This window comes from Populus trichocarpa, chromosome 2 (assembly GCF_000002775.5).
Source record: "Populus trichocarpa isolate Nisqually-1 chromosome 2, P.trichocarpa_v4.1, whole genome shotgun sequence".
Classification (NCBI taxonomy): Eukaryota; Viridiplantae; Streptophyta; class Magnoliopsida; order Malpighiales; family Salicaceae; genus Populus; species Populus trichocarpa.
The window spans coordinates 16,641,799-16,654,237 of NC_037286.2; the positions used below are offsets into that span (position 1 = coordinate 16,641,799).

General features: G+C 35.0%; 1 protein-coding gene across 1 annotated transcript; it reads right to left on the reverse strand.

Annotated features, from left to right (window-relative positions):
* Positions 1-4,460: 4,460 nt before the first annotated feature.
* On the reverse strand, positions 4,461-8,702 carry LOC7487797 (pectinesterase). Its single transcript, XM_002301450.4, has 3 exons — positions 7,786-8,702; positions 7,525-7,685; positions 4,461-5,270 (listed from the first exon to the last, which is right to left on the reverse strand). Exons 1-3 carry the CDS (start codon positions 8,604-8,606, stop codon positions 4,576-4,578), a joined length of 1,677 nt encoding a protein of 558 aa, XP_002301486.3. The 5' UTR covers positions 8,607-8,702; the 3' UTR covers positions 4,461-4,575.
* Positions 8,703-12,439: the final 3,737 nt, after the last annotated feature.

Here is a 12,439-nt window from a genome sequence, read left to right on the forward strand (position 1 = left end):
CCGGTTTTGGCCTCTCTCTGTTCACATAAATCGACCCCCTCATCGCGTTGCCTCTCCATGTTAACAGAAATCGCCCCCCTCCCCCCCATCGTTTTGCCTCTCTCTGTCACAGTTATCTCTCCCACCCTCCCCCCACCGTTTTGCCTCTCTCTGTCACAGTTATCTCTCCCACCCTCCCCCCACCGTTTTGCCTCTCTCTGTCACAGTTACCTCCCCCCTCCCCCCCGCCGGTTTTGTCTCTCTGTCAACAGAAATGTGTTTTTTTGGGTTGCTTGATTAATTGAATGTGACAAGATTAATAGTTGTTGACAGTAGCAGTAGTAGATTTATGAAGATGGAAAGTTATGGAAATGTTATGGAAAAAATATGACAGTAGCTGAAATTAATTGTTCTAGAAAAATACTCTTGTTCCTGCTCAGTTTCCTCTGTGATTTTGAAGAAAAAGTTCCAGTTGAGAGCTGAAAGCTGTGTATGAGAAAATGAACGGAAGGAAAGTGTTTTCCTTTCTTTAACAAAAGGAAAACACTTTCCTTTTGTAAAGTTACTTTTTTTAATTTGACTGGAATTCAGTTTCCTTTGACCATTTTCTTATATTGCTGCCAAACATGGGAAAAGCAGGAAAGTGAATTCCAGGAATTCACTTTCCTGCAATCAAACACGGCCATGGTTTGTAATTATTGTCGTATGAAAGGACATATTAAGAAACACGATAGAAAATTAAAAAATAAAAAAAAAATACAAGAAAAGTCTACAAAGGATAATTCTATTACCAAAGCATTAATGCTTATGGTTTTGTTTTGGTTAAATTAAAGGGGTCAATTATTTTGAGGGTATTTGTGATAACAGTTATTTTTTAAAGTATCTTTTATTTTAAAATATATTAAAATAATATATTTTTTTATTTTTTAAAAATTATTTTTGATTTTAGCACGTGAAAATGATTTGAAAACATCAAAAATATATTAATTTAAAAAAAATAAAAAAAAATTAAATTGTTTCTCAAATATTTTTGAAAGACAGTGCCAAATACATGGAAACCGACGTTAGCTATATGTGTGTGTCCATAAGCATTGGAGTTGTGCTTTTACTTTATTCTGTTTTTATTCAAGCCACAACTTTTGTTAGCCTTTGGTTGCCACATAAATACCATATTTTATTATCACGATTTGGAAGTTGTTACGCCAATGAGTTTGATGCTACTTGCGTGAGGGTTTATATATATATATATATATATATATATATATATATATATATATTCAAGTATTATTTTTATTGGCTTTGAACTTCATCTGTTGACAATGAAGTCTTTGATCTATCTTCGTACGTAATTTCTTAAGATTTCAATCATTTAACTTTGAAATGATACCATTCCTTTAAAATGTTAACGAACCAAATATATAAATGAACTGAAAATCTCTATTATGAAAGACTAGAACCTAAGTTTTATGACAACAAAAAGGTAACTAAATTAGAAGCAAAACAAGCTGAGAAATATAATAGAGGAGAGCCGTAAATGAGTCATTACAAAAGGTGTACAAAACATCTCTCATTCAATCCATATTTTTACACTTATTTTTGGAACAAAACTGATACATAATTAATTCTAGTTATTATCATAATTAATTTTCATTATTTTGTCTTAATTACCCACCATAGAAAAAATAAAAATTTTATGATTTTTTTGCCTTACAAACAATACTTGTTCTCTTTGAAAATAAATAGCTTAAGAAGTCGAAGAAGATTAATCTTTCAGATTCCTTGTTAATAGGATGACAAAAAAATAATTTCTCATGGGCCAAATAATTATTTATAATAAATTCAAATTCAAGTCCAAAATAGAATAGAAAAAAAAACAAACTTGAAATAGCGATCGAGGACCGCGGTCTAGGGTTTATGGCCTGAGCCTAGTACACATGTGTGAGTTCAACCCATACTATGCTTAGGCTTATTTATGACCCTTCAACTTTCCACTAAATAAATATACAAGAGAATCTTGAATCTTTTTTAAGTAGGGATAAATTGAGAAGAATTAGGAGGCTTAACATTTAGTTAGCCAATTATTTTGTATTTATATGTATAGATTAAGGTAGAGATTACAACACTAGTCTTTTACGTGATGAATATCAATAGTCTGAAAGAACTGATGTAACTTATGATATTCACCACCTTAATTAGTTTGAACAGATTTAAATTTTCATGAAAAATGACACTCAACAAGTATTTAAAAATGATGAAAAACAGAAAACACATCAGATTTTGCAATAAGAGAGTAATACCATATTTGTTTGGAATGCACATAAATAAAGATAACAAAATAACAAAAACCATCAGAAGAAAACATATGAGTAAGACCCCAAACATTACTAAATATTAAATCAAGTGGGGTAGTACTTTTGTGACTCGTAGGTTGCAACAACAAGCGCGATGACTTGCCTAGTGGACAGGTTTGACATTGAGCAAGAGAGCGTCTATAAGTACAAACTATTTTATAGTTGGAAACTACCAAATTTAAAATACGAGAAATAGAATGACCTAAACGACAATACCACAGATCAGCAGTCACGGAGATGCAAGGAGACCAAACGCTTGAAGGATTGACGTGACAGAAGACTCGGATAGGACATAGAGACCATCATTACTCTAATCGGAAAGGAGAACTTCCTTGCTGATGAGATCCTAGACATAAAACACAGAAGCGTGAAATTCAAAATGAACATGATTATGATGACAAAAAATTTTAATAGACAATAGTGATTTGGTAATATGAGGAACATGAAGAACGTTAGATAATTTAAAAATATGTTTTGGGAAATGTAACGTGGTATGTTCAATATGTGATATGGCAAGGCTCTTACCATCACCAACATGAAAATAATCATTACAAGGATAAGATGCAGAATCGATCAGAGTTGCAAGATTAGGTGTAACATGTTGGTTCACACCGATGTCCGGGAACCAAGTAGCGGCAGAAACTTTCCTAACAGCAAGATGAGTAGAGGGTTGCTGGGTACTACCATGAAACTAGGCACAATGTGGAGCTGTGTGGCTGAAGGTTGATCATAATTGACACTTGACATTCTGTTGTCCAGACCACTGTCCAACCCATGTATTGTGCCTATTCTACTACCAGTTGTTCTACCTCCAGATGGTAGCAGCCGAGGACCTGTTTTAATTATTGTAATGGTTGCTGTTGGGAAACTAGTTGCCACGAAAACGCCCTCTGTTACGACTAAAATTAGGGATGTGATGAGATGTAGCAAGATGAACAGAAGGTAGTGGTGTTGGCAATAGTGGTGGCTGCGACACAGAGGTGATGACATCAGAGATGAGTTTGCATTCATGGAATGAAGAGAGTTTTTGTGCAGAAATTCATGGGTAAGGAGGTGGCTATGAATGTTGACATATGACAGCGGTTCTGCCTTGGTTACAAGACTAGTTATCAAGTCTTTGAACTCACCACGAAGACCACGAAACACATATAGATTAAAATCTTCAAGAGATATAGGCCGACCAACAGCAACTAATTCATCAAATAACGATTTTACTTACTGCATGTATATAGTAATTGATGCATCACCCTGCTAAAGATCTTGAAAGGAATCATAGAGTGCGCCAAACGCACTGCGAGGTATTACAATCTACCACGAGGTGCAACACATTCATGGAGACAGAGGAGAGTAATGCACTTAAAATAAGTTGATCTTGTTGCTTCCAACGAAGAAAAGAAGGGTTGATTGTCAAAGAAAAACCAGCAAAATTATCAGAAACATGAGATGGAGGACACGACACTAAGCCATTAACAAGGTGAAAAACACTTTGATCAAGAAGATATGACTTCATCTACATTCATCCATAGAGATAATTTGTGTTCGTAAGTTTCAATGAAACAACTTGTTGGGTATTGGACAAAGCTATTATAACTGGAGTTTGTGTTCCTATAATATGCAGAGGAACTACAGAAACATGCAAAAAAGAGTCATTGATGTGTTCTGCAAGCGAAGGAGGCTGCTACTGTGGAAGAACACCACCGTCAACAGCTTGGAGGTGGCTAGCCGACTGAGCTTCAATGTCAGTATGGAGGGAGAAGTCGGCAGCAACAATAGTAGAATCCATTTGGGAGAGAAAGAAAGGAGTTCTGATGGTAGAAGGCTCTAATACTAAGTTGAGAAGAATTAAGAGGCTTAACCTTTAGTTTGCCAATTATTTTTTATTTATATGTATAGGGCAATATACAATAGTTAAGGTAGAAATTACAACACTAGAGTAGTGCCTATAATATTTCCTATATATACATTCTATAATAGGATATAAGATTTTGAGTTTCACAAAAATATGTTAAATGAGAGTTCTTTGATATTAATTTTTTATTTATCTATAATTTGTTTTAATCATGATAATATTTCATGTTAACATGAACTTATGTAGGAGAATAACTTTTAACAAAATTTTAATTCTAAAAGTAAATGAAATATTCCACTTTAAATTTGGCCTCAAATGTGCCTGTTAAGTGTGTTTATTTTACACAAATTCTAACATACAGCTCAAAGAAGAATAAAGCAAAAATTAACAATTGCCTTAATTCAAATTGAGAAAGTATGGAATATCTGTAGAATTCAACCAGGTATTTCCTTGTATAAATGCCCCGACTGTAAACTGACTGGCCTCAGTTGAATTTGTGATGATCCTGTAACCAGGCCATGTCACCCTTGCACTTGTATTTGAACCTGGACCTCTGTTCATGTACTCCCTATAGTAAAGGGTACTCAATGCAAACGATGCATTCCATTCCAGCCATCCAGCAGGATCGACCAGATCATCAATATATGATCGAAGAAAAACTGTCCTTGAGTATTCTTTCCATGGCCGTCCTAAAAACGTTTGGAACGATGATTTAACTGGAATTAGATCAGCAGCAGCAGCAACCTTGCAGTTGAGGATTGATATTCCAGTGTTTTGGTTAGGGTCTTCTCTACCTTGGGCAGTGAATATGTTTTTTTGGTTTGAATTTGGTTTGCGAGCATACAAGTTGCTGTTTTGAAATACCACAGCTGCATTACCAAAAATGAAGTCAATCGTGCCATATATGTCGCACTCGCGATAAAATTGTCGAAGCGTATGGACATATAAGGTGTCTTGGTAACCAACAAAGCTGCATTGATAAAATGCAGAGAGATCCGAGCCACTTCTTAAGGCCACTGCTTGGTGTTTACTAGGCCCTGCTGAGTTTTCGAAGGTTATGCCCTTGGCAATGAACCCGTCTCCTACCACCGCTGCGAGTAAGTAAACAAATTAAAAGGGGTGGGTTAGTTGTTTGTTATAAATGTACGCGTACAAATTGCGACAGCAATAAATATTATTTCAGAAAATCTACTGCTACGTATTCGTAAAGTAAATGATTAAACATATGTATGAATAAAATGACAAGAGTATTTATTTATTTAGATGGGAGTAAAAAGGTAGTAGCAATTATCAGTACATGGAGTATTTTTGCTCCATCCTTCGAACATATATGTGTCTGAAAAAATCAAGTCTTCTTTTTTAAGCATCATGCAAAAAGTTACATAATTGTATGGGGTCTCACAAAGAGCTTTGGATGTGTAGTTGTGCACTCCATTTTTTATGCGTCATGCAGTGAAGAAGGAAAGGAGAAAATCATCAAAGTTTTGACCAAAATTTCAACTTTCCAAATGTCAAAAAGACAGCGCTCTTTTCCCGACAAAAATGAGTAGCTAAACGCGTTTCAATGGCCCACAAGACACGCTGAACTAGAGATGCGAGCGGATCCTGTGGCCACGCTGCGAGACCCACTCTGAAGATCGCTAAAAACCTCATGCATCTTCTCGTTAACAACAAGAAGAAAATCTCATCTATCTAACTCGATCGTTGGTGCTCTCCAGCCTCTCCATATAATTTATAAATAATAGAGTGAATGATAGTCGTTGCCCTACAAGTAAAATCTCTTATTTTTTTTTAATTTGAATAAGATAAGGGTATTTATCTTCTAATATCATGTGTACACGTGTTTCAAAACCTAGCAAGTCTCCAAGTGATCGATAAAATAGAAATTAATTACACATGTGGACAAAACTTGTATAATACCAATGAAGTAATGATGGCTAAAAGACACCATAATAACAGAACAGGGTCTAAAAATGTAAAAGCAATAAAAGCATCTACTTCACTCTAATGACAATCATTGTTTAGACTAAATGAAGATAATGAGAGAGTAATCACTAATCATAAGAATGAAGCATCTTGTGAGCCGCATCTGTTGTGCTTTGTCCGCGTCGATAAACCAAGTTACAAGGTGTTTTCTCCATGGTGATTGCGTGCCTTTTACCAGATGGACTTAGCACGACGTTGAATATAATTCGCTTTTCTCAAGAAAGTTGCAATTAATTTCAATAATGCATTATGTACTTCGATTGATTTGAATGCATATTTGTACTCCAATTAATGCAATGTAATTCTTCATTACATTTCACGATCGGAATCAGCAATATACCTACTTTTATCATGAGTAGTTTTCTCGGTGGGTGGGTATATCTTTTGATCTAAGCAAAGCCAATCGGGTCCCCCACCCAAGTTGGTACCAGTTTTTTTTCACCATTTTCGTGTCTTTTGTGGGATCGATCCAGAGTAAGGAAAAAAAAAGACAAGAAACTGTAGTTAAACATTAAATTTCGAGAGCTCAACTTTCATGAGTTGTCCCCTTCTAGACTGAGATTTCAGCTGCCCACAAACACGCCAAATAATTCAAGGAACAGGACCTGTCGATAACGAGACAACCCTGCCACTTTTTCTGAACTTGGACAACCCGGCTATTAAATTGAATCTGGGTCCTCACGGTAGAGAAGTGGATGCAACATGGCTCCTCGAAATTAAAATAATCCACAAAATCTGCCCGCTGTGATTCGGCCACTACAGCGGTCTCATGAGTTATTGACCATTACTTTTATATCCCACATAGCGTTAATTGTAAACTTACTCCCTTTAGTTTATCAAAACTGACTAATTAGCCCTCATAGTTTCAGAAACTTGTATTTAATCCTATGTTTTTAAATCCATTTATAATCTAATCATTTTCATCCATTTCATGTTTTTTTAAAAATTAATTTGTTTTCCTACTTTAGAAAATATATAAGAAACAGAAAAAAAATTATAAGTAGACAACATGGAAAGATTAATGAAAACAGGATAGTTTTTAGAACAAAATATAACTAAATTTAACTTATCAACACTAGTCAAAGGATTTCTAATTGATTTTTTGAAACCAAAGGAGCTATTTAATTTCTTTTTCAAAATTAAAGTAACTAAATTATAATTTACTGTCCCGCGTATACATGGCTCCTCCAGTCACAGTGGTTGTTGCCAGTGTCCGAATTTGACAATGATCGTGATTCACGAGGAGATAATGAAAGAACCGAAACGGTGCAGCATGATCACCATTTACCTCTCCAATGACCATATGGAACATAAAAAGTTTTAAATACTGAAGAAAAAAGAAAGAAAATTTAGACTCACCGACAGTGGCTGACCGGAAAGTAGTCCATCCATCAACAACACTCCTGTTTGCTTTGACCACAGTCTTTCCAATGCCATCCCCAATGAACACTAGCATCTTCTTCTTTCTCTCCACCTCCACGTTCTCAAAATATGCCCCGGCCTTTATATGTATCACAAACCTACGCAACACATAACCAATGTCGTCTTAAATATATATACGCTACCAATATTTATTTTCAGAGTTTAAGGAAAATGGTATAAAAAACAATGTGTACGTACCTTGTATCGCTTGAGTTTGGAGCTGCTCGCACTGCTTCGCTAATGGTAGTGAAGTTTCCTGTACCGTCTTTAGCTACTATTAAATCAAATTTGGTTGCATTGGCGGAAGCCTGCAAGAGCTTTCGATCTTTGGTTGACAACCAAGATGGAAACCCATGTTTTACGTTACCATACTCAGGGAAAACCTCGGACTTAGATGCGTTAACGCCAGGGATTTTCTTGAGCATGGCTAAGGAGTTACTTACATGGTGAGATATGTTATACAGGCCTTTCTTGATTGCTTTCCTAACTTTTCCTTTACTACGAGCAAACCCATCAAGGCACGTGTACTGGTTCGTCATGGCACCACTTAATAAAGTTTGCAAGTCGTGGTAATGCTTTGAGGTTGGTTTTCTTAGGGCAAGGTTAGAGATGGCTGATTTGAGCTCGGCAATGGTGTCATCGAAGAGCTCGATACAGTCTTTGAGAGCTACCTTTTCAAGTGGTCCTAGCTTCATTTTGTTTCTGATGGCATTGCAGTCTGCGGAGGAGGCTCTAACCTCGTCCATTGTTTTGTTTAAGGTTGCAGAGATAAATTCTTGAAGGGACTTAGAGGCGAGATCTGGGAGAGATACAAGAGTTGAGACGCAAAGTTCAGGGTATAGTGTGCCTTTACACGCTGAGTGGGCAATTTGGATGTGTTTGTGGATGTGTAATCGTGGGATTTCTATGGTTTTTGAGCTAAATTTAGCAGGTCTTTTAAAGGAGAGTAGAGTTATGACAAGGATTGAAATGGGCAAGAGAAAGAGCAAGTGTTTAGTTCTTCCTCTGGTGGGATACATGGTGTCGAATGCTGAAAGAATGGATGCTAATTTCAGACTGGAAGGGGAAAGGATTAGAGAAGCGTCTTAAAATGAGGATGGCTGAAGCCTCTTACGTGGAGCATGATCTTTATTTTTGGACTTCACATGGACAGCATGAAAGGGAAGTATATTGCGTTTGGGCCTGGAGATGCTGGACCAAAAGTAAAAGACTAGCCGAATTTTGATTTAACAGGGAGTAAAAATTAAGAGCCAGAACTAATTCTTTCTTTCATTTTTTTTTTTTTATAAAAATGAATTGCTTTTATCAATGAAAGAAACTCAGTAAGCCATCTCCTTTGGAGATGTTATTTAGAAAAACTAAATTGATAATATGGTTTTTTAAAAAAGTATAAATAAAGTTTTTTTTTTTTTTTGTTAATATGCACTCCAATGGTAAATAGCCTTTTCGAAAAGCCAATTATATTTTAATATATTTGATATACAATTATTTTAAAAATCTAATATGACCTGGTTGACTTGGATGGTATAAAAATAACTCAAATGATTCTCAATTAACTCAATATTAAAGGATTAAATTGAAAAATATTCAATAAAAAATGACAAAAAAAATAACACAAGTCAATCCGAGTGAACTCGTCAAACCCATGACATGGTTCATGAGACCAAAAAAATCTTATTGAAAACAAATCGAAAAAACTTAGATTTTTTAAAAAAAAAATCAAAGAAAAAAAACTTGTGAAGAAGAAAACACTATTGCAATGAATAGTATTTTGTAAGGTTATGATATTTTTGCAAGATATGTAGGAATAACATTTTTGTAAAGAGAAATGGTATTTTGGTATTTTATTTAGTATTCCCCTTGGAGCACATAAAACAAGCATTGAAAAGCCAAATTAATTTATATTTTTTTTGTTTTCAATTTAGCACATCTCTTGGAGATGCTTTAAGAGCTTAAAACTGCTTCAAAGTAGTAAAAGGAGAGCAAAAGGCAAAAGAGAAAAGAAAAGAAAAGAAAAACAAGTGATTAAAAAAGCCTAGGATCTACAAAATAAAATGGCACATGGCATCAATAGTAGCAATTTGCAACAATCTACTATCACACATTATGTATGTATATTTCCAAGGTTCACCCATTAACTCAATGGTTGCATCGATGACTCAATGATCAAACTAATGAATCAAGTTAATAATTGATAAGGCTAATGAAAAACCCTATAAGATCAAGGTCTCTTCAAGGTATAAGGGTTATGAGATTGAAACTGCTGGACTTGGATTTCACGAACACTTGTAAAATAAGACCTTAGTTGGGTTTAAGGAACCATCTAGTGTATAAGTTAGCAAAATTGTAAGAAAAATAAAGTCTTAGAGGTTGTATTGTGCGTGTTTGAATAGAAGGTATAAGGAAAAAGATGCTTAAATGTTGAAGATGAAGAAAAAGTGAGCTCTTAGGTTGGAATTGTTTGTTTTATAACTTATAGACATTTATATAGCCATAAGCCATACCAACTTGCAATTAGATTAGGGTAGAGAGGGGAAAACACTTTTTCACCTATCTTAGAGATCATAATTTAGGATATTAACCTATAATGCTTAGTAGTTCATAGTTAAGTAGAAAGCATGAAATCGCGATGATCATCCACTAGGTATAAGCATGCCATAATGCCATTTTATGTACCCACTTATGGAAAGGGTATGTGTGATTATTTAATGCTTGGTATCAACTATACGAAAGGTAGATGAAGTAGTTTAGATGCTACCCAATGATGGTGTATCTGGGTGTAGCAGTTGGACTCGAGAGTTTAAGCATATCTAGAGGTATAACCTCTATCCAAAAGGAGGCATAACTAGTCCTCTATGAAAGGATGTAAAGTCAATTTAGGGAAACACATTATTGGTTTGTTAAGGGTGGGGACACACGATTAGTCTAGGAGAATTATCTTATTGATTTGTAGACATCCCAAGTCCAATTTAGTGTTTTTTTTTTTTTAAGATTTTGAATCCGGGAAATTTCCAGACAAACAATTTCAACGAAATCTTTCAATTTTTTATTTTACCATGTTATGCTCTTGTGCGATGCCTATTCTTTTACATTTTTGATTCCCTGCTTGTAGATTCACTCTCTCCTGCTTTAGAAAAGTTAGGGGAAGTAGCGAGATTCTGATTCCTTCATGGGCTAAGGCAGCCACTCTAGCAGTTTTAGTGGGAAGTTAGGTTCTTCTCTGGCTCCACCAGCAACCTTTATCAACTGCTATGGTTCCCTTCCTAAACACAATATCACCCATCATTAGTTTCCCTTCTTTGTTAAAGTGAGGTTTACTCAGTTTAAGACTAAATAATTTTCTTATATGATGTAATTTGAGTAAACTAGGGATTTGGAGATGTGATTTATCAAGTTTAAACTATTTAGCCATGTTGTTTGATGAGCTAAGGTGCTTCTTAAAATTGTTAAGGAGATATCCAAGATGACTTTAAAATCTTATTGTAAAACCCTTTTTATACTAAATGGTGTGGTTCCTTTATACTTTGTGATGGAGTTACCATATAGTTGTAGATGAGTGTTATCTTTACACATCATAACGAGGTCGTGAAAAACCTTTACTAAAATGTATTTCTTTTAGGATAAAATGGAATGTCAGTCATGCAAAGAATATGCACAATCAAGTCCCATTAAAAGAGTGGCGCATCCAAGTCTCTTTAAGAGGGGATATATGGCTTAATCCTATTAAAAGGAGACATGGGATTAGATACCTTCAAGGGGTCGCATAACCATAAATAAGACTTTATCAAAGATAGAGGCTGGACAAGGTTGTTTACCATGACCAAAGGGAGATTGTCTTGAATCTTAGGAAAAATAGGTGCTTTTATAAGTGGTCCCTTGTACTCGAAGAGGATTTAAACCTTTAGACTTGGGCAAGGTGGGTTCCTGGACTGGACGAAGAATTCCTTTGTACTTGAGGCAAAGTTTTTCCTTGTTCCCAAGTTAGAGAATGTCTTTTTACTTGAGCAAAGTTATGGATTTGTACTCAAATTGGATAATGTTCTTATATCATAGCAAAATTGTTTCTTGTACCTAGAATGGAGAATGTTTTTGTACCCAAGAATTTTTTTTTCTTGGACCTAGGTTAGAGAATGTCTTATTTGAACAACTAATGAAGAGCCATGTAAAGAGAATTTCATAAAGAGTATTAAATAAAGATAGTCTTATGGAGAACAATGTATAAGGAATATTTCATGGTGAACATATTTGAAGAAATTTTTATAGATAATATATGTGGAGAAAAACTAATAGGGAATAAGACACATGGATAATCTTATGAAGGTAATGTTATTGTTTCTTCTACCCATATATGGTTTTCATGATTTGTTTCACTTTCATGCGGGTACTATCAAGGCAAGTGTATAACTCTCTCCATAAAGTCGGGCTATGGATCCTTTTTATTAAAGCTTTAGTGGAAAATAGTTCTAGAAACTAAATTAAGGTATTCTTGGTCAAGATACTTGGGCTAAATTAGGCTATAAGTTTTACATAAAGATTATTGAAACCAAGAATTGATCCCGGATTGAAGTTATGATATCCTATCCAGACTAACCCTCGAACCATGGTAGGAACAATATTGCACATGAAGTGTGTATCTTGCACGATCAACTCTAGAATGCTACGCACATTCTATATATGCTCTCTAAAGTTTATAAGTACATTATAGCTATCCAGGTTTATCATTGTGGAGATAAAACCTTTCAAAACACACGCGTTCAAGACATGTTTGGTCAATATGAGATCAAGGCACTTATAGGTAATCCCTAAGAGTGACACATGGTTAGTCTAAAATGACATGTGGTCAGTCCCTTAA

Excerpts from the sequence above, each read along its gene's own strand:
- LOC7487797 (XM_002301450.4), bottom strand. The coding sequence starts at position 8,606 with ATGTATCCCACCAGAGGAAGAACTAAACACTTGCTCTTTCTCTTGCCC. Across the intron at positions 7,686-7,785 it reads CCAAACTCAAGCGATACAAG|GTTTGTGATACATATAAAGG; the intron begins GTACGTACACAT and ends TGTGTTGCGTAG. Across the intron at positions 5,271-7,524 it reads TTTCCGGTCAGCCACTGTCG|CGGTGGTAGGAGACGGGTTC; the intron begins GTGAGTCTAAAT and ends ACTTACTCGCAG.